This window comes from Haliotis asinina, chromosome 9 (assembly GCF_037392515.1).
Source record: "Haliotis asinina isolate JCU_RB_2024 chromosome 9, JCU_Hal_asi_v2, whole genome shotgun sequence".
NCBI lineage: Eukaryota > Metazoa > Mollusca > Gastropoda > Lepetellida > Haliotidae > Haliotis > Haliotis asinina.
In genome coordinates, this window is record NC_090288.1 from 45,307,733 (window position 1) to 45,330,594 (window position 22,862).

Below are 22,862 nucleotides of genomic sequence, written 5' to 3' on the forward strand. Positions count from 1 at the left end.
ACACACTATAAGACTCTATCAAATTTGCCATTGAATCTGTGGCTCTCGGTCCCAGCGCGTTCCAGTTTGGATGAGTTTGACATTATTCCATTTGGTGACTGACGCTCAGTTTCAGTGTGTTTCAGCTTGCATCAGTTTGATATTCAATTTGGAGACTGAGGCTAAGTTCCATCGTGTTCCATTGTGCATCAGTTTGACATTCAATTTGGTGACTGGCGCTCAGTTTCAGGGTTTTCGTGTTTCCTGTTTTCCTGTTACCTGTGACGTTATTCAATTTGGATGCTAACTCTCACTTCCAGGGTGGTCCAGTTTGCATCAGTGTGACAATATTCAATTTGGTGACTGAAACTCAGTTCCATCATGTTCCAGTTTGCAGCGGATTGACGTTATTCAGTTCAGAGACTGACGCTTTGTTCCAGAGTGTTCCAGTTTGCATCAGTTTGACATTCAATTCGGAGACTGGCGCATAGTTCCAGGGTCTTCCTGTTTCCCGTTTTCCTGTTTCCTGTGACATTATTCAGTTTGGATGCTAACTCTCAGTCCCAGGATGCTCCGGTTTGCATCGGTTTGACATTGTTCTGTTTGGTGACTGACACTCAGTTGCAGAGTTTTGCAGTGTGCATTATTTTGACATTAGTCAGTGAGATGACAGAGACTCATTTCCAGCGTGTTCCAGTTTGCATCACGTTGTACCTACCCTCAGTAAAGTCGGATCAGCATGTTCTGCTATGGCAGCTACACTTTCTTATCTTTAAAAAATGTTGCATTTTCATGGATATTACATGCGAAACGGATAGTTATATTGTCTGTCCTTGAGCATAGAGGGTAGAAGAGACAAGGGCTTTACTTGGACTGTTTTGATTGTTGCATGAATTCTGCAGTATACATGTTACTGTAAATGTGTCAAATCAGCAATTGTGTAAACCTCCTGGAATATTTAGGAAAGATAAATTTATGCATTTCCTGATTTGACACATTTACTGTGCTACGAGTGTGTATGTTCTGTATATTTTTTTTATTAATTAAGTAGTAATTATTATTGGGTCACAACGTTTAGTGTTTTGAATAATAATTAATGATGGGTGACATTTCGTATAATAGATGGTCAGCATTCTTAGGATTTTGGCAGCAGGCCTTCCCGAAATGATCTGCCCTTGATTTTCTATTTGTTCACTTCCGGGAGGTTATTCTAGATCCCTAGATACATATCATATTCCGTAAGAATAAATTGTTTATTACAGGTTCATGTTCAGAATATTTAATGTTTGATACATTTGGTAATAATTCTAATTTGGAGATATTTTATCACTTATGATGGTAACTGATGACTGTAATGCAGTCTGTAAACAAATGGACAAGCGTTACTAGTCTCCTCAGTTTGAGTTGAGTCTCAGAAACAATACATCGTTATAAAACACTATATTCCTGTCAAATGTTCACAAGGACCATGTGCAATGGGTGCATCTTGTTTTGTGTCTTTCCGCTATTTCTTGAAATGATTTTATGCATAATGACTTAGGTTGTTTTGCTTCTCAATTTTAGTGCCTTGGGTTGTTCTGACACGAGAAATATCCCTGACTTAGGTCATTCTGCCAGAAAACGGTAATTCCATAATCAGATTCCCTCCATAAATCGGAGCATAGTTAATGAAACAACATTAAAGTAACACATGATTCATTTTATCCTACCACGCAAGTCTAACAAAGAAACATTGGACTTTTCCCAAGTAGTTTTCACGATAACAAATGATCGTCTCTTCTTAAAACCTAAAAATAAATGACTTAGGTCGTTCTGCTTCTCAACCCTTCATTTATTGTTTTCAGTGAAGAAAATCAATAGATATAGAATTTGGCAATGCTTATTATTACAATTCAAATTTCAACTTCATAAAAGTCAACTTCATAGCCATATATATCCTTCAAAATAGATGGATTTACATACAAAGGCACACCTTTACTTTACTTAAGTCTCTACATAATTACATATATGTAATTTAAGCTTTTAAGTTAGTAATATGATAACAATGTATGTAATACAAATTATTAAAGTTTTGCGAAACACATGAGTAAATACATAAGCCAACATCAAACACCACGACAAGCTTTTAAACAAATCAAAATAAACATATAGTTAGTGTCTCTTTTTGTTGATTTCAAGAACTCTTTGTTGATTTCAAACTATAACAGCATCACATATGTTATACGTATACAAAATATCATTTGGTGATATATTGTTTGTTTTTCAGCATCGAGCATATTGACACGTGTAAATGTACATATGTTCAACATGCAAATTTCTAGATGTCATTTTATGACAAGAACAAAACAAAACATGACAATGCCTGCAAGCGATGCATACACGTAATTCGCGACATGATGAAAACAGTGCAAATTATTATTCACATCTGAGAACATATCATTCACAGGGGAGAGAGTTCAGTCTAAAGACCATATTATTAAGCAAACCTCTTGTTACATGACAACGCGTCTGCTTTTAATGACCGGTCTCAGTCGTTTAAATTTTGGTGCATGTCACCACGGTTATGGTGTTCATAATCCTATACCCGCAAAAGGGCGCATCAGGATTCGAACCCCAAACTGTTAATTTCTGGCTGGTTGGACCAGCGGATTCAGGGCCTAACTACTAAGCCTTTTAACCACAAAATACGAGGAACCTCGTTCTCAACGCAACACAGTGAACATTAAACATAAAACTGAAAACATATTTGTAATATATAAGAAGTGTATTTTACAGCGAGAGGTGGTAAGTTTGATATCAAATATATGTAATATACAATCAAGATAATACGCATGTCATTCACGTGCCATCTCGAGAAACTGCTTTTAGGGAGATGTCTTTGTCAAAGTTTGGCCTTGGAAACAGTGGGGGATGAAGCGTCAGTCTTGCCGACAGAGGACCGGGGTTCTTGACTTGTAACCTTTGTGAGGGATCTACAGAAGAACAATCAAATTATGACTATTTTCAGAAGAAAAGCTCTCTATTTCATTAACAAATTTAGATATTCGTGTGATGGGATATTTTGCAGTCAAAGCTTCCAAACAGCTATTTTGATGAGTTGTGGGTGAGTTAGGTAGAACAGTATTTCAGTTGTATCAGGGCCCACATGCACAAAGCAATCTTAGCGCTATGACTATCTTAAGCCTATTTTGGAGAATGGAAGTTACAATCATTGTAGCACAAACATCGCTTTGTGCAAGTGAGCCTAGGACATTTCAGAGAAATGTTTGAAATGACGCAGGTATTTATAGGTACTAACTTCTGTCAATATATCGTAAACTTTTTTATCATAGAGATAGGCTATTTGCAAAACAGGCGGATGCTGGTCTTTCCGAAGCTGGAACAGCAGGGTAGCCTAGTGGTTAAAGGGTTTGCACGCCATACTGAAGACCCGGGTTCGATTCCCAACTTAGGCATGATGTCTGAAGCCCGTTTCTGGTGAACATGCTGTAATATTGGGGTCCAAAAAACTTACTTAAAATAGAAAATACACACAGGTTGGAGGGAATATGTTTCAAAACAGAATAATCACCCTTAAATCACAATCTTTTTGACCTGTAAACCATGATCCAAACGGATACCAAAATATTTACGTTGTTGTCTTTTAAAATGAAATAATGACATCCACAAGCACCTAATGTTTCCGTTAAATTGCTTGTCTATAACAATATTACGAGTTAGCTAACCTTGAGCTGAGCGAGCTTTGTTTCGGCGCCTTGTGTTGTCTGGCACTGGGTCCACGGTTCTATGTTTCCGATTCTGGTATTTCACGACAGCCAGGATGGTGGCGAAAATGATGCAGATGAAGACGATGCAGCCAAATGCAATCGCAGCGATGGCGACACCACTTTGGAAGTAAGGAAAGAAAGCGAACGATGAACGGAACAGCTACGTACATAGTGACGTCACAGTGGAATCTATGCGAATAGTGTATATATTTGCGGTGGTGTGCTGTCCTGTGCATTGAGTCTAGGTCAGAAGTCAGGTGAAGTTAAACAGCGTTGATCACGGATCGGTGACAGTGTTTGGCAGCTTGAGTCCCGAGAGTGAGAGTATTTAGGAATCCAGTCGTGCACCACAACGAAAGCATACGTCACACTTTAGGCAACTGAGTTTACTCAAAACAACCTCTGTACACCAAGCAGAAGATGGGTTCCCGTTGGTATAAGTCATGTGACAAAATATAACCTTCTAGCACGTTACAGGCAGCGTGGGTTATCTGGGGTAATAGCTGAACTGAAATTTAGAGCGTTGTTGGGATGGGGTGTAAATCAGTGATGACACGCGGATCGTGGGCTTCGGTACGTGTTAATCTGGTTTTGGACACGCCATGTATTTCACACCGACTACACATGAATTATACATGGCAAATTCAGGATCAACAGCGAAACGAAATAATATCACCATATCACATCGCTCATGTTTGATGAGGGTTTAAAACGAAATATGCACGACACGACTAATGGCGGGACCTGTATTTCATGCGTGTATGAGACTAATAAGTTATGTTGTCAAATCCTGCTGTCAAGTCCAGCGCCTTTTTGCTTGGGGCAATCTTATTCTATCGTCCTCGTAGTTTGGTAGATTGGAAGATGTATCTGAAGTCATTCTGCAAGAACAAACCGTCATTGGTGCTGGGCAGTACAACTGTCTGGTCTGTTCATATGGCATAACAGTCTGGATTAGAACTGATCTTCAGCAAGCCATGCCTGACGTAAGAGGCGACTCACGGAATCGGGTTGTCAGGCTTGCTGACATGGTTGAGGGAGTGAGTTCAGTTTTAGATGATAATCACTGGTTTGTCTGGTCCAGTCGCGGCTACTCGCATGCCTTCGTCACACAGCTGGAACATTGCTGGGTGAGGCTCCACATGACAAACAATTAAAACGAAATCTAGAACAAGCAAAAAATGTGTGTGCATTGTCTAAGATTTGCATGACTGATATTTGAGATTCTGACCGTACAAGTACACGTGTCCAAGGCTGTATTGACTAGATAAGGTAGCCTAGTGGTTAAAACGCCCCTGAAATGTTAAGCCAAGTTCTGGCGACACCCGCCGTAATGCTGCTGGATTATTGATAATAGCGGCATAAAACTAAACTCGCTTGCTGAAAACAATCTCAACCACACACTGCATTGCAGGACAATTTACCTCATACAGCAGTCTGCATCTTTACCCTCTCCACAACACCCAGTGTCACAGTCAAAGTGCTTGGCATCACCAGCGGAGTTCACGGCAATACAAGTCTCCCCGCGAACACCTATAACATAACTTATGTTAAACTGCAATAGTGAGCGACTTGGTTTTAACGTCGCTATGAAAAGTATTCTATTCACATGACTTGTTACAAACCTTGAAATTTAATTCGGGATTCGATCTAGGCAACTCGTGCTGTTAACTGTGATGCCTTAGATGACTGGGCCACCATGCCTGTATGAGTTTCCCAAACACACTGTCACTTCTCACAATCAAGAGAAACAAAGACCGGATGATGACTTTCTTGGTATGTTGTTTAACGCCGCACTAAACAAATATTGCAGCTGTATCGCGGCGATCTGTAAATAATCAAGCCTGAACCAGACAATCTAATGACCAACACCATAAGCATCGTTCTACACAGGTGGGAACCGATGACACGTGTCTACCAATTCTGCCGGTCAGACCACGTGATCCCGTTAGTCGCCTTTTACAACAAGCATGGGTTACTGAAGACGAATTCGAACGCGGATCTTCATGGGTATACGTAAAAGGTAGCTGAAAATGTGTATATAAGTTTTATTGTCAGGTTTGAGACAGAATCCACACCCCCACCCCCACCCCCACCCCCTACACACATACACACGCACACCCCAATATTTGGCAAGAACCTCAGCCCCTTTATCGTCTATTTAGCACTTTGTACTTGCCTCAATAAAAAACTAATATTGAAATTATAAAACAAATATGTAATTGGCAAAAGAAACATGATTACGTCCGAGACAACCTGACAACTTGCAACCTGCGTTCCGCCTTCTATGTATTATCAGTACACTTATATGTTATGGTGATTCACGGTTATTACTCTTGACTGGTGATTTATTGATATACGTACATGAAATAATTTTCACTTTTCGCTTTCACTTAATTTTCAAGTTTCCATTATGTGATCCAGTTAACCGGACGTCTCGCTATCCTGACGATTTTTAATGAAACCAAAACGTCCGGATCGACTATATTGTTAATGAGACATATGGAGCTTAGTTTCAGTATGTGTCATACACAACATATATTAACATGTTCTTAAGCATTCACCTATTTGTTCGTACACTATATATACTTAGGGAGGGAAATATGAGAGTTAAAGGTTTGTCATTGAACTAAAGGAAAGCTTGTGCTTTCATGTGATCCCCCCCCCTCCTCCACCCCCCACCCCCACCCCCCTCCACACGCACACACACACACACCACTCAGTATACACATACACTCACACTAATATTCTGAACATCACAACGCAACACTGGCCTTTTGCCAAGCTTTTAAATAGAAGACATTAACATGAGCGCTTATTTTGTGAGATAACATTTGTTTCGAAAATTTTCGTTTCGTTTTCTGTTCAGTATAAGTAATGGCATTTATAAAAGATTGGTGATTGATATGATGAGAGCTATCAGTATTAAATGGATATCTGAAGGGTAGCCCAAAGCACTTACCCTGTAATTTCAGTAAAACACCCACTAAAAACACGTCCTCCCTCTCATGTTTTACATTCAGCGGTGCATGGTGACATCATCTGTGATCTGGAGACCAAATATTACGCAGAGTAACGATTTTCTTTTCTCCGTATACGTCAAAGGTGAGAGACAAGAATGTTAAGATGAATGCGAGCCAACTGAGCTGTGTAAAACATGAAACCAACACCTGCACTGTGTCTTGCAAGTCCGTTCAGAACGCCGACAGTACACTATACTGTAAATCGATCTCTCCTATCTCTGCCTCTTATCGAAGTTAAGGTCGTGTTTTATGTCACTCCGTCATTGAACTACAATACACGTGATTGCAGGGTGAAAGGTTATCGTAAATTTTAAACCCGGAATCGTGTGTGAAATTGAGGGAGGTTTTTTCGTATTTAAAAAGTAAAGCATATTTGTTTATAATGTGTGTGTTTCTATGATGTTTGGTCTCCACGTACTTATTTATGAAGTTATTTTTCTATGATTTTTATTTCCATTTTATAAGTAACACACATATGATTGCGTCAAACGCCTGTGTCACAGGTTATATTTAGCAGTAAGCTATCCATGTTGTATCCTTTTTCCATGATGTGTGTGTGTGTGTGTGTGAGAGAGAGAGAGAGAGCGAGAGGGGGGGGGGGGGGGGGAGACGCTATGCGTCACTATGCGTCCTGTTAATATACAATATCTCAAACATCATCACTAACGTCCATTGTATCAGACTTGTGACATCTCCCGATACAACATCAATTCTCTTTGCCCGTTACGCATGACCACGGTAGCAAACAAGGAAATGTCGTAGATTTCCCCTCAAAAGTTTGGACTCACTAAAAAAATATATATGTGCATACAAATGTTCTGTTGCAATGATAGCGTAGTTCATGTTTCTATTAACATCATTACAGTTAGTACTATTACAATGCAATACACACGAGCACACAGACAGACAGACAGAGTCAGACACACACACATATATAACATATGTATATATATGTATGTATGTATGTATGTATGTATGTATGTATGTATGTATGTATGTATGTATGTATGTATGTATATATATATATATGTGTGTGTGTGTGTGTGTGTGTGTGTGTGTGCGTGCGTATGTGTGTGTGTGTGGTTACCTTGTGAATTGATTTCTCCGCTAATGTCGAGAAAAAGGCTGCACACTTTATACAGATTAAATGCACTAAGATCATGCATCAAATTATGGAACAGCATGTGCAAATATCATGCATGTGAACAGCTGCGTTTGTAAAGTTTTGTTGAGAATTCGCCAATTTCCGCTGATTGTTATGATTTATTGGACTCATGACAATAATCTTTTAAACATGACGAATTTGTTTTACAATACACGAGTTCATGTTAAAAGAGTATCTTTAAACAGTACGGAATATTTTGCTAATGTAGTTTAGAGCAGTTGCCTAATGTAAGTCGCTACATTTACATTAGTGTGTCTAAAGGAGTATATACTAGTATTATTACCTGTGTTCAACAAATAACAGTTTTCTGCATTGTGCAAATATGTATTTTGGGGTCGTGTAAAGCGATCACCCGTCATCCCTTTCCAATCTACAGTTGAGTACTGCCAGGAAGACACAAAGTAAAGTTGCGTCCCCCTGGTGCGTCGTCTTCTCTGCCAGCTTTCCACTGATAGTTTCCAAACATGTTTAGATTGTAGTGCATTCACTTCCATAGATACACTTTACAGTTCATGGTATTGTGCATGATTCTCAAATAACCGCCGAAAGATACCATAAGGGACAAGGGTTTGTATTGGGAATGGCATGAAAATAACCAGCAATAGCAGAGTAAGAACTAATTATAAGCTCGTAATAATATATAACATGCAATAGGCGGTGTTTATATTTGTTTAACGCCACACTCAACAACACTCCATATATGCGGTCTGTAAATAACTGGGTGTGGACCAGTTATCCCAGTGATCAACAGCATCAGCATCTGTCAGGTTGGATAAATGATCTAAGATATGAAGACTTGGAACAGATCAACGTGTCCTCACAAATGACAAAGCAAAGCCAACCATAATTATTTTTTGGACCCATGAATACATTAGGGAAAGATACCAGACCCCATTCATAGAATTTGTTGAAAGACGAGTGATTGTGTTTTAGCTTTTAGAATACATTTTCTCAAATGCGTTTGTTTTGAGACAAAATGGAGCACGTTTCACTTTACTTGTTAAAATAGTATTTTCCTGCTGTATTAAACTGGGTATTAATTGTGCAGCAAGATGAATGTACATAAAGTTTCAACAATGAGAAAATGAGAAAAGTGGGTGGATCACTGGACGTCAGGTGTTCATGGGACGTCGTAAGGGTCTCAGGTCGGTGGGTGGGGGTGAGGTGTGTGGGGTGAGTGTGTGTGTGGGTAGGTGTGTGTGTGTGGGTGGGGGATCCGGGTGTGTGTGAGGGTGTGTGTGTGTAGGTTAGCCTAGTGGTTAAAGCGTTCGCTCGTCACGCCGATGACCCTGGTTCGATTCCCCACATGGGTGCAATGTGCGAAGCCCATTTCTGGTGTGCCCTACGGCGTAAAACTAAATTCACTCACTCACGTAAGGGCCTCGTGTCAAAAAAAGTGTAGAAATGTTTCTACCAGTATGGTTTCCCTGGGTATGGAGGGGCTGTAGCCCCTGGAGGTGGGTAGGCGGTGGAACCGGGGTGATATAGGACATTGCCACACTGAATCTGTCCGGTGTTGTCTGAAAAGAATGCAAATGTTCTGTTGCAATCATACTGTAGCTTATGATTCTATTAACGCACTCTTATACAATGCAATACACACACACACACATGCACGCACGCACGCACGCACGCACGCACACGCATACCATTAAAAAGTATGGGTTACATGAAATATTTCCAACGGAATGGCATAAATTGCCATGTCACATTTACATCATTTTGTATTATAAATCAAACATCACCTGCTTGTTGAGAACGGTACACACATACGCACACACGCACACACGCATACACGCACACACGCAAGCGCACACACACACACACAAAACCGGCAGCTGACACAGTCAGCTGTTGTCAACACCGGCATAAGATATCAGTCCTGTCCGCCTATTGATAATTATATAAAAGCCCTACAATCCTGCAGTTGCCAATCCCGGATCTCGGCATGAAATGAGCCGCCAGAATATGTGTACATACACCAATCAACGCTGTTTTATCCGCTGTCTAATCCGGCGCATGGCAAGGAGTTGTGTAATGTTACCAGTTAATCCTGAGCTGAACCAATATGGTTGCCGACAGTCACAAATTAATCATAGTTCAACTTGGATATACGTATACATATAACTAGTTGACATGGTTTATTGTGATACAACAACGTATATGAAAGTGACAAAACTGGTTCAGTTCTAGTTGAAGGTAACCGTGTCAAATCTACAATCCGACATGCTTTCTAAACCCGATTGTGTCTTCAGTCCCGATGAGTGCCGGTTAGGACAGTTTCCACTGTACATATATGATAAATTTTTTAACGTTCGAAAGGTATAATATTATTCTCTGACGTTACATAAGAGCTAATGGTTTTTGACTGAAGAACCCCGTACCCTGACACAAATGAAAATAATAAAACATTTTGAAGTTTATGTGGTAAAAGGTATATCAGTAATCCTTCATTGTGCTTATGAGTTGATGTGATTATGACTTAGTCCACAGTTTCAATACTGTTATGTAATCGCGTGTACCCATATGTAACTATCTACCATTAGATCTCGCTATGCCCACACTTACTTATGGCTGTAATATGAGAGAGTCCAGCGGGACTCGGAACGGGTGGAGCGGAATGGATAACGCGACCAGGTCTGGTATTCTTCTTCAACAAGCATACGATGACAACGACGACCCCGATGATGACAAGTACGCCAAACGTCGAACACACGCCCACGTACACGGAGCTGAAAAGAGAAGGTAAACGAACGAAAGTGGAAGATTAAGCATGAAGACACCTTTTTCCGGAGGAATATTATATATATATATATATATATACTGACACTCAAAAGAGTGGTCTCGGGACATTGTGAAGACGTCGAATGACTTGTTGTTCTTCATTTCTCGTTAACCTCGCCATAGCTGCTGTGTTCAGAAAACAAATGTTAGGGCAAACTCTTCCTTTTTCACGAACAAAAACATTTCTAACCTCAATTTCGATCAATACTTTACTCGACAAAATAGGCTATAAGAACACGATTCATGTTTTCCTCAAACTTGACTTTCGGGTAATTTAAAAAATAAAGATCATATACTCCACTGATAGTTAAATGTCATTTCCAAAATTGCGACGTTTGTGTTTTTGCCTTTCAGTATGCATACAAAGTAGATACTTATCGTACCTCATCTATCTATCTATCTGTCTGTCTGTCTGTCTGTCTGTCTGTCTGTCTATCTATCTATCTATATGTCTGTCTGTCTATCTATCTATCTATCTATATATGTCTGTCTGTCTGTCTATCTATCTATCTATCTATCTGTCTGTCTGTCTGTCTGTGTGTCTGTCTATATGTCTGTCTATCTATCTATCTATATATGTCTGTCTGTCTATCTATCTATCTATCTGTCTATCTATCTGTCTGTCTGTCTGTCTGTCTGTCTATATGTCTGTCTGTCTACCTATCTATCTCTCTCTCTATCTATCTGTCTGTCTACCTATCTATCTCTCTATCTATCTATATGTCTGTCTATCTATCTATCTATCTATATGTCTATCTATCTATCTATCTATCTATCTGTCTATCTATCTATCTATCTATCTATCTATCTATCTATATGTCTGTCTATCTATCTATCCATCCATTCACCTATCTATCTATCTATCTATCTCTTTATCCATCTACCTATCTCTGTCTGTCTGTCTGTCTGTCTGTCTGTCTATCACTTCATAATTACCTCATAAGTACAGAGCGTATTCCCAGCCGTATTCACACACACACGCGTGTGACACCGTTTAAACAGACGCATGAAACTTTAATCAGAAATACTCACACAGTGCTTCTACTACAACAGTCCCAGGTTTCTTTTTCGTAGCAGCAACCATATCGACAGTTGTAGTCACTCCCACATCTTTCGCAAGTACCTACAACACGTATTTTAAAATGAAACCTTAGTGCAAACGAATACCCAGTCTTGACTACTGCCAGATCATTCCATTTGTGTTAAAGGGAAAAACTGCTGTCAAAATTCTACGAATAGATCACCGAAAATCAGTGATGACACCAAGTGTCCGCGCACATGCGTCCGCCTTCCAGCCAAATGGTAAGTATTAAGGAAGTATTCATAACCCTACTACGGCGTGAGGCAATTAAACTCATTTTATACATGAAATGTATATGACAAAAAATGGAAACGTAGGTCATGTTCTAAATAATCGCACCATTTCTCTTAAACCATAGCTTGTGCCCATCTAGAATAATCTTATCCATACCCTGAGGATGTGCGTATCTTCTTCACCCCTTTCTCCTTGAAGGAGCTCAACGACAGCGGCCGACTCGCCGTCACGTTAACGCGGGTGCAATTTGAGTTCAAAGGAGAGACATAAAATGAGACGGTCATCTTGTGAATACATAACGTTGCGTTTATTTGCATCAGAGAAAGGGTTTGTTAAAATGGCAGACGAAACGCATCCAAGCATTTGTTGCAATCGTCCAAAATTTGCAGAAACTTGACTTATTCAAGAAACAAAAGTATGACCACCGATATTCACTTTAAAAGGCGTGTCTCTTATCGTTTCCAATTCATACTAATTTAAGAATTGAGGTGCAGATAAAACAAAAAATAAAAGGAAAAACTTAATGTGGGATTAAATAAAAAATAAATACAAAAAAGAACAACAAAACAAAAAAACAAAAACAAAACAAAAACAAAACCAGACAACCTGATCCCGCCTTTTAGGACAAGCATGGGTTTCTTAAGATCAGTTGTAAAATGTGGATATTCACGGGTCAATCGTTCTGGAACAAGCTCCACGGGGACAAGACACATGGAGAACCATGGTTATGATTCAGTCTGGTATCCCACACCGTGACGTTGCTCGTCTATTCACCGTCCACAAAGAGATCAGTTCACACTTAGGGCGATGTTTTCATCACCCTTGGAAACTGACTGCCTGCGTCTGGGGATGTGGGTCTATGTCTCCGAAGGGACCAAACCAAACAAAAGTACTAATATAATTTGTACTTTATGGAGAAAGTGTAATTCCAAATGTAACATGAGTTACATTGTACATGGCATTCAGTTTTCAGAAGTGGAAACAGGTCCACCTCTGACGTTCATGCGTCTATGGCATCCGTCCAAGACGACCAATCCCGACGCCAGAACCTCGACGTCGACGTCTCAAGTGAAGGGGGCAGCCGTCGCGATGGGGAGAGGAGTTCACCGATGTCACTGACGGCCAAACCATCACTTTCAACAAACTCTTGTTCTTCTTCCGCGAAATTGAGGTGAAATGGTCCTGATGTTTAGTCTTAAGTTTTGATGTCGACCAAAGTGATGGACCACGTTGTAGCCCTGGGTTCAAATGAAAACGTATCAGATTTCTGCTCAGAAGTGTTCAGCCACAACTGGTCAGCATCTGATGTTGTTTGAACATTCAGGGGCCCTCCATACGTCATTTTTACACATTCTGGGGGTGTCTGTTTTGACCTAAAAGTGATCCCAACAACGTCGGCGCACCGAGTTATTGAGTCTTTTTAAAATAAAACATTCATGAATCTTTTTCATAAGCATATTCCTGATATCCATTTTCCATCCATCTATTTGTATTTTTACTGTATATGTCCAGTCTGTGAATAACGGATAGCGTCCGAGGCATATCACTTTCAAATTTGAAAAAGGCAAACTATGAACCATGACACTGAAACAGACTTCTCCATCATTTAAGTAAGTGTTGTTCTAAAAACAAGCCACTCGAGTGTTAACATGATTGTTTTCAGTTATTTGAATCCCCCTAAAATATTTCATAACAATGCCTAAATTGCCTCACTCAACTTATGCCGATTGCGTAATCCTGTGATTGTCGTTATTCTACATTGTCGATGATTATGAAAGCAGACACATTGGGGGATGACTGCCTATATATAATCCATATGTCGTTTAACAATACAATAGAACATATGCTCAAGCACCTTCGTAGTGAAGTGGAGGTACATACAAAAGTACTTCAAGCGATCTTTCGTTCGCCAGTCACCAATACATGGACAAAAGTATACTTCGGGACAACCGCAGAGTTTTGCTATATAACCTACCATAGCCGAATGAAGCCACCAAAACGACGGCACAGAGAAGGCACCTCATGCTCTCCGTAATCCAAGATGGGTCCTAATGGTTAGTTGTCTTTACTTGTGTTGCTAAGGACGCGGTATCTAGGAAGTTCCGTGTATATCAAATGTCAGGAGTTGGGTATGTGGATTGCAATCTGTTAATATGTACTTGAAGTCTGTGTAAGGTGCTCGCACAATACAGAAAACAATAGACTCAGTGGGCTGTCCAACTTATCAGTAGTACCCTAACATGGACATCTAAAAATGTTTCGCTGGAAGTCCCGCACTTTGTACACTCGCCCAAAGATATTCCCCGACGGTTTAGATTTGAATAGCAGAACAGCCAATCACTCCGTGGTTTTGGTAGCAATGGTACGTTCGCGATGGAGGGAGAGAGCCGATAGCCTGATGGATTTTCCATACTTCAAGGATCGATATATCTTTGCTACCAGGAGACATGTTTTATCCATCTTAGGAACCCTTATGAATGCAAAACGCAAATATGTATTATTTTCAATTTGTGCAAATGTTTTGTGTAAATGTACTCAGAAGAACAACATTGATGAAACAGCCGGCAAATAACGGAACATCCAGTGTCAGCTGCCAAGCGATTGGCAGCGAACATCTTGCCTTGAACGTGCTCTGCACGCGCTACACATCACCTACACGTGCGCCTCCCGCAGTAACCGTCTAACGAGGAACACATGGTTCATAGTGACATTCAATATCATTCTTCAAAGCGATCCCTCGTAGCCTATAGCTAGTGGATTTTACGCCATGTTACGGAGCGAAGGGTTGCGGGTTGCAAGTCAGTTATCGCCCTTATGTATTGGAAGTTTTCAATGCTGTGATATTTGACAGTTAGTCGTAGCAAGTCAAACCTGTATGAAGCATAAATTATGGACATTTCAAAACCTCATATCAGATTACCATTTGAAAATCTAAGTTATGAAATTGTTGTAATTTAACCTGATATGAGGTTTTGGAACGTGTACTGCAAGCCTAGGTTACACAATGATCAGTGCAAAGTTACAGTAGAGGTCTTCCTGATTCTGGACAGAACCTACTTTACTACAGACAAAATCGGAGATAGCCTCGATTTCCTGTTATAAACCTATCACATTGTGGGGCTGCTGGATAGTAAACCAGTTTAGTTTGTCGCTTTTTTTCACCTGCAGTTGGGGCCTATGCTTCACACGGTGTACCCACCAGGGGAATCAAACCCGAGCCATTTTCAGCCCAATTGGAAGGATATAAATAAAAGAAAATGTTTTGGATCTATTCGACTGTCGTTTTCAGCGATGTTAAAGGAATGGCTAAGTGGTTAAAGCGTTCGCTTGTCATGGGTACAACGTGTGATGCCCATCTTTGGTGGGGATGCAGTTAGATAATGTTCGATATTTTCAGGCGTCTCCAGATTGCAGTGACCTCATTTAGAAACGACCATCTTATCTATAATACTCATGTACGCATTTAGCCCAAAGTGTCTAAGTCAGAGTCGTGAAAGGAAAACCTCATCACGCTTTCAACGACGACGAATTTTATGACCAGCGTCAACTTCTGGAAAGTGTCATCCAGATTTGGCCAAATTATCTTAGACTACCATTTCATTCCTGTGTATTCTAACATTTGTTGGTACCCACACAATGTCAGAAGCAATGTACTTCATGTTTAAAGACGTATCCAATTTTAATGTCACATGAACAATGTCATCTCTTGATCCATTTGCGTCAGCTTCCATAGCGTTGATTGCCGCCATGGAATCTGTACCGATAACTGCTTCCTGGTGATGTTCATCTACCATGCGTGCAAAATGGCCAAAAATTCAGCTGCGTAACTGAAAGATAATCAGGGAAATTGAACACCTTAGCGATTGCTTAAATGGGTATAAAAACAGTCCCATCGTTGGATGGCTGTTTTGATGCATCCGTGTATATATGTATGAAATTAGATTAATTTTCAGGAAAAAAGTCTTGAGTTATCACTTTTATTATGTTTGGGTCCACTCTCGTATTCTTTATTAAGCTGAGTTCATAATTCAATCCAGGCTTCAGCAGAAACCACGGTGGGAAGCCAGGCAGAGCAGAAGGATAATCTGGGTTACATTTGTAACGACCGTGTTGATCAGTTAATCCCTGTATATTCAATCAAAAGGATAATTTGAGTCCAGTCACACATGATACATTCCATACGATCATTAAAAATCTCAGTGACTGCATGGCCTTTGTTCTTGGTTTTCATTTTTAAGAACCATTTCAAAGATACCTGTTCAAAGGTGAAGGGACTGCTCCTCAACACTCAACTTGAAGCTCTGAGACTGGAGTTGTAGCATAGGTCCCAGTGCATATTCTCAAAGCTTAAGACTTAATTCGATCTCGCTTATTAAGATGACATTCAGCTGCCGACATATACACCTGGGAGCCGTAATCAAGTCTGGACAAGATAAGGGTCTTGTACAGCAAAAACTTAGTTGACTTATCAGCACCCCACTTCGGTTTTGAAAAAACACTTTCATAAATTGATGGTCTTGTTACATGTGTTACACAAATGAGTGATGTTGTGAGACCAAGTTAGTCTTTGATCCAAATACACACCAAGAAACTTGAACACTGGCACCATTTCCAATTCGCTGTGTAATAGAGATAGACTGATATCGTTAGGAATTTAACGTCTTATCATTATCATGTTGCCATTGATTTTGATTTGGAAATCTTAAACCTCCATTTTGAACACTATGTACGGATCATATTTAAGCAGTTTTGGTATAGATTCTAAGATAAACTGAAAATTACCAAACCGTCTCCAAAACGACCTGTCATCAGCAAACTATGCTGCATTTATGTTTACAGACAATTCCTCGAAAATGTCATTGATCATGATATTGAATAAAAAACTAGACGTATTACGCTTCCTTGTGGGGTACCGTTTTCAGTCATATGCACGCCTGAGAGTTCTTGACTTATGCGACAGAAACATGTTGCCTCTAATTCCAGGTTTCCACAATTTTAAAAGCAAACCATTTCTCTAAGACATGTCATAAGCCTTTTCTATATCAAGGTTCAACCAGGTAGAAACAGACTATACTAACGTCCCTTTGTGTGTCGTTTGCTCGACCAGCTTTCCACTGGTAGTGTTCTAATCATGGTAAACTTGTATTTCATTCACTTTTCTAAGAGACACATATTACAGCTCATGGTATTGTGCATGATAAAAAGTATGATATGCTATTGTCTGTTTACACGATTAATATTCAAAGTCAGAGATGACAATTACTTCAGCTGAAACACCCCCAAGTGTTTCTACTAGTTCATGCTTTTGTCCATTTTGGCTGGATCGTAGGGGCTGTATTCAGGGGGGCTGTCCGAAGCTCCTGCAGGTGGAGGGTAGACGTAGGAGCTACTATGAATTTGTCCACTTGCGCCTGAAAACAAATACCGATCTATATTATGTTTTTCTTAACACAGTTTTAAATATAAATACAGAGAGAGATGGAGAGAGAGAGAGTTACATCACTGTGAAGAGCAAGAGAGAGAAAGAGTTACATCGCTGTGAAGAACAAGAGAGAGAGAGTTACATCACTGAAGAACAAGAGAGAGAAAGAGTTACATCGCTGTGAAGAACAAGAGAGAGATGGAGAGAGTTACATCACTGTGGAGAGAGAGAGAGAGAGAGAGAGAGAGAGAGAGAGAGAGAGAGAGAGAGAGAGAGAGAGAGAGAGAGAGAGAGAGAGAGAGAGAAATTCATTAACGCAAAAGTCATACATTTCTGACCGGGATCGGGTAGTCACACTCTCTTTGTAGACACACGCGATCGTATTATAACTGGGTAGCTGCTCATGTTGTTGATGACTAGATTGTCTGGTCCAGACTCTGTTATTTACACATCACTGCCATGGATCTGGAACATTGCTGAGAGCGTCGTAAAACTAAACTCGCTGGCTCGTGCTCTATCTCTCACGATAAATATGATGTAACAGGTTAATGGGGATTTATTAAAGGATTTGGATCATTGACACAAATGAAAATCATCTGAATGTGCTCATTTTCAAGAATATTTGGTCAAAAGTATACATTTCAGACCCGTGAAGGTCCCGGGGTAGAATAGGCCTTCAGGAATCCATGCCTGCCATAAAAGGCGACTAACGGGATCGGGTGGTCGGGCTCCTTGACTTGGTTGACACGTCATCGGTTCCCAATTGTGCATATCGATGCTCATGTTGTTGATCATTGGATTGTCTGGTCCAGACTCGATTATTTACATACCGCCGCCATATAGCTGCAATATTGCTTAGTACGGCATAAAACTAAACTCATTCACTGTACATTTCATCCTTCAGTTATGAATGTGGTTATTACTCGGTGTATAGTTTCATCGGCAGTATTTCAGCTTTATCGGCTAATTAAAAATTCCATATTAAAGTTAACTTAATCAGTATAAATATCTAGTGTCAACAACGGTTAGTAAAATATCTATACACCGGAAGGTCTCGACACGCTCACACTTACTCGTGGCTGTGATATGAGAGTGTACCGCTAGACTCGGGGCAGTTGGAGCGGAATGGATTACACGACCAGGTCTGGCATGTTTCTTCAGCATGCATACAACGACAACAGCGACCCCAATGGTGACGGCCAAGCCAAATGTCAAGCCCACACCCAAATACACGAAGCTGAAAATGTAAGTGAAACAATACAGATCAGGCGTGAAGACAGCTTTTACGGGAGTTGAGTTTGTATATGAGGTCATACACAAAGACACACGTACACACACACACACACACACACACACACACACACATACACATACATGTGACACATATAGTGATTATGGCAATATGCGTATTAAACTTAAAGCAGAAACTCATTAACTACATCTAACTTTGGACATACTATAGGCGACGCCGTTTGAACAACCAGATGAATCTAGTAATACTTACTAAGTATTATTTGTACAACACTCCCGGTTGCAGCACCACCCATTTTTACAGTCGTAGTCATGCCAACATCTTCCGCAGGTACCTACAACATGTACTTAGATATGAAAGATCACTGCAAGAGAATTCCCACTCTTCACTTACTGCTCAATGTATGAAATAAGCCCAAATCCCAACCGACAGCAGGCTTGGTACCTTCAAAATGTTACCAGCCTAAAGTAGATTCCACCAGACCAGACAATCCAAAGAAAAAACTCAACTCTGTCAATCCATCCCATTATTCCTATGTTTAGAGTGACTGTTGTTGACAATGACGCCCAAGAAAATCTCAGACATGTTTGTTCGCTGACAAGTTACTAAATAAAATACGAACCCTTTGTGTTCGTTGTCATCCTGAAATACAAAACGACGTCCAACTCGACGCGCAAATTGTACAACGTGTTCCTCAGGAATGTTGTCACGGTAGTACAGCCCAACGACACGCCATTTACAATGATCCCACCTAACACCGAGTCACCCCTGAAACGACCGTTCTGTCTAATGTACACGGTGTGGATACGCCCATTCCGTACACGCCTATTTCTGTTGCGCCTGTCCAGGACGTACCAATTAAACTTTGATTCAACCTAAAAAAAAAACAACTAAAACGATGACTGGTCCAGCTTTAAGTGGAATTCAAAACAGTGTCAAAAGAGCTTTGCGTCTGGTTTTTAGCACTACAATGTATAGCAGCACATTTGCACGTTTCTATGTAAGTTGAAAAATGGAATTGAAAAACTGCAGATTAGTAGACGTGTTCAAACGGTTGATTTCAAGTCCTATTTTTCCTTACATTTGCAGGTTCCAAGAACCGATCGTTTGTTTGATGTTTAACGCACTATCATTTATTTATTTATTTATTTATTTATTTATTTATTTATTTATTTATTTATTTATTTATTTATTTATTTATTTATTTATTTATTTATTTATTTATTATATCTACTACATCTGTGAATGCCAGCCGGCGCCTAAGATTTAGTTATATTCAAAAAAAAAAAAAAAAAAAAAAACCACCAAAAAAACCCACAAAACATTAAAAAACCCACAGGCAAACACTTCCTGAATAAAAGAGTCCGAATCGCCCATTCAAGTCCTATTTCAGTGCCATCTGGGATTCGAGTCAACACTTTCAAAGTCAGCCGTGTAACTCATTCAGGCATCGCGGCTTCCACTTGGCTCTAGAGACGTGGGTTCGAATCCCAGATGGGATTCTGTTCGGCTCAAGTATATGTACTGTACTGAGAAAGTGTAATCCCAAAATATAACGGTTACATAATATGTTACAAATATAAGATAGAATGTCGATATTAAGGAGGTTGCATACCAAATTTAATATCAAGCTGCTAAATTTGGTATCATTTTGTAGAAAAATATCTCCCGAATCTAGTTAGATCGTGAAATAGCAAGTCACGACGGTATTTGCTTGACAAGTGACAAACTCTTGTGGCACCGTCTGTAAAAAGTAATATGCCAATAAAAGTTCCTTTAAATGTAAATTGTTTACTTATTCAGTATGTGATTTTTTCACAAAGATATTTCAGTACTGATATGAAAAAAAGAAGGAAAATCAATTTTCACTGCAGTATGTATTTGACACTTTAATTAACTTCTAAGAAGCTTTTGAAAAATATTGATTTATCAATGGAAAAAAGGATGTTTACAACAAGAAGATTTTTTTTATAAAATGAATTTTTGTAAGAAAATTCACACTAGATTGATACTAAAATATAAAAACAAAATATGTTACCAGAGGGTATCGACATTATCTCCAAAGAAAACAGCAATGCCATTAAATTTGATAAGGAGAGATGACTTTTGAAGGGTTTACCTGAAGATAAATTCTGGTGTGTCTAACATATCATGAAGTATGATTATAAGCCAGATAATTGGAAATAACTACCTAACATAAATGCGGGCCCCTATATCCAGTGCCATGCGGTAAACGCACAAACCGCCGCAGTCTCCAACCTCTTCAAGGCACACACGAAAATACTTGGAACAAATAAGGACAGCGTAAACTCGACAAGCCATAGTTTGACACCAAGGGGTTAGATTATATGACCTACCATAACCAAATGAAGCCGACAGGACGAGAGCACACAGAAGGGTCTTCATGCTCACCATACTTCCAGATCTGTTCTAACGTTCAGATCAGTTTGTTGCTAGTGACGCGATATCCAGGAAGTTACAAAAACATTAACTGACAGGAGGTGTTTCTGCAGAATAAGATCACGATAATTGTGCAACCCGAAGAATGTGTAAAGACATAGGAGGGCAGAAATACTCAGCTGACTTCACAGCTTATCAGTATATCCCTCACTTGGAATGCACAGATACTGTTGGCATGTAGTGTTACATTTGATCATATCTTTAAAACGATTCACGGAAAGCCAAGTCTTGCTCCTTTCACCCTTTGTGTAACCCAAATAGATATTGATATCTGACTAGAACAGTGTTGTTGACGTGTTTCATTGTGACTCCAAACAAAAGGGGTTTCCAGTATACCATGGATCCTAAATATTTGGTTTCCTCCGCAGTTACAGTGCTACAATACAAATAAAAACATCATTCATTTGGATGACATGTATGGTATTTATGGCTTGAAATGATGTCATAAATGTACATTTATTCACCTACTGGGTAGAGCCGTGACGATGTATCGTAGTATCGATAATCGTGATACTTTATCGGACGATAAATATATCGATACGTTTTTCGTATCGTGATAGGTATCGTTGACCTTAAAATTGTTAATTTTTCTAGAAATTGACGGTCATGTGAAAATTTACACTGTTACTTGATATAAAAATATACGTATTTAAAGAAAATAAATAAATAATAGCATATCGTGAAGTGAATCGTATCGCATCGTATCGTCAATTTTCTATATAGTCACACCTCTACTAATGGGTAAACCGACTGATGAATCCCATAGAAGACTGATGAATCCCATAGAAGACTGATGAATGTTAATCATTTGGTCGAATACATAATAATACGCACACATCAACTTAAATTTTCTGTGGAGTGGGGACTGACATTTACATCAACGTCTTGTACCTCTGTCCAGTGGGGTAGTCTAATGCTTGAAGCGTTTGCTCGTGACGCTGGAGACCCGGATTTGATTCCCGACATGGGTACAGTGTGTGAAGCCCATTGTTTTAGTTCCCCATCGTGTTAGTGCTGGAATATTGCTAAAAGAGGCGTAAAACTGAAATCCCCCATTCACTCCCTTGTACCAGGGATAATGATAGGGTCTTCCTGCTTGTTTACAGTAAGACCGTATACTGGCACAACCTTCCGCATGCATGTTGAAATGTAAGAATGACTTGCATGTGCTGTCCACATCTAATGATACCTCAGTTACGTATACCGTATAAGGATGAAGATTTTATGGATATCAACTTCTTTATATGAGAACACAACGTTTCGGAGTTAATGCTTACTCCTTTACCAACATCCCACTAGAAGAAGCCCTGGACATCCTTGGCAGCAAGTTAGCCAACAGGATAGATGACTTGGACACCCACCTCACCATAGACAGCATCATCAACCTCGCCCGCAGCTGCTTTGACACCTCCTACTTCACATTTAATGGTAAGATATACAAGCAGATCCACGGTCTCCCCATGGGCTCACCTCTTTCTCCTCTCATTACAGAAATCTTCATGACCTCCTTCGAGGAAGCAGCCCTCTCCACAGCTCCGTTCCAGACCCTCTGTTGGTACCGCAAAGTTGACGACACCTTCACCACCATCGCCAATGACAACGACCCCAGCGAGCTCCTCAACCACCTCAACGACCAACATCCAAGAATCAAGTTCACCATGGAGACTGAGACCAACCAACACCTGCCCTTCCTTG

The 22,862-nt window shown here is 39.9% G+C and overlaps 3 protein-coding genes across 3 annotated transcripts; all 3 read right to left on the reverse strand.

Moving 5' to 3' along the window:
* Positions 1–2,817: 2,817 nt before the first annotated feature.
* On the reverse strand, positions 2,818–7,442 carry LOC137297275 (uncharacterized). Its single transcript, XM_067829289.1, has 5 exons — positions 7,437–7,442; positions 6,709–6,751; positions 5,171–5,279; positions 3,705–3,865; positions 2,818–2,951 (listed from the first exon to the last, which is right to left on the reverse strand). Exons 1-5 carry the CDS (start codon positions 7,440–7,442, stop codon positions 2,818–2,820), a joined length of 453 nt encoding a protein of 150 aa, XP_067685390.1.
* Positions 7,443–9,344: 1,902 nt separating this feature from the next.
* Positions 9,345–14,057, reverse strand: LOC137297276 (uncharacterized). Its single transcript, XM_067829290.1, has 4 exons — positions 14,009–14,057; positions 11,751–11,841; positions 10,503–10,666; positions 9,345–9,454 (listed from the first exon to the last, which is right to left on the reverse strand). Exons 1-4 carry the CDS (start codon positions 14,055–14,057, stop codon positions 9,345–9,347), a joined length of 414 nt encoding a protein of 137 aa, XP_067685391.1.
* Positions 14,058–15,542: 1,485 nt separating this feature from the next.
* Positions 15,543–21,267, reverse strand: LOC137295822 (uncharacterized). Its single transcript, XM_067827374.1, has 4 exons — positions 21,065–21,267; positions 18,960–19,041; positions 18,529–18,692; positions 15,543–17,444 (listed from the first exon to the last, which is right to left on the reverse strand). The coding sequence occupies exons 1-4, from the start codon at positions 21,120–21,122 to the stop codon at positions 17,326–17,328; spliced, it is 423 nt and encodes a 140-aa protein (XP_067683475.1). The 5' UTR covers positions 21,123–21,267; the 3' UTR covers positions 15,543–17,325.
* Between the last annotated feature and the right edge of the window lie 1,595 nt (positions 21,268–22,862).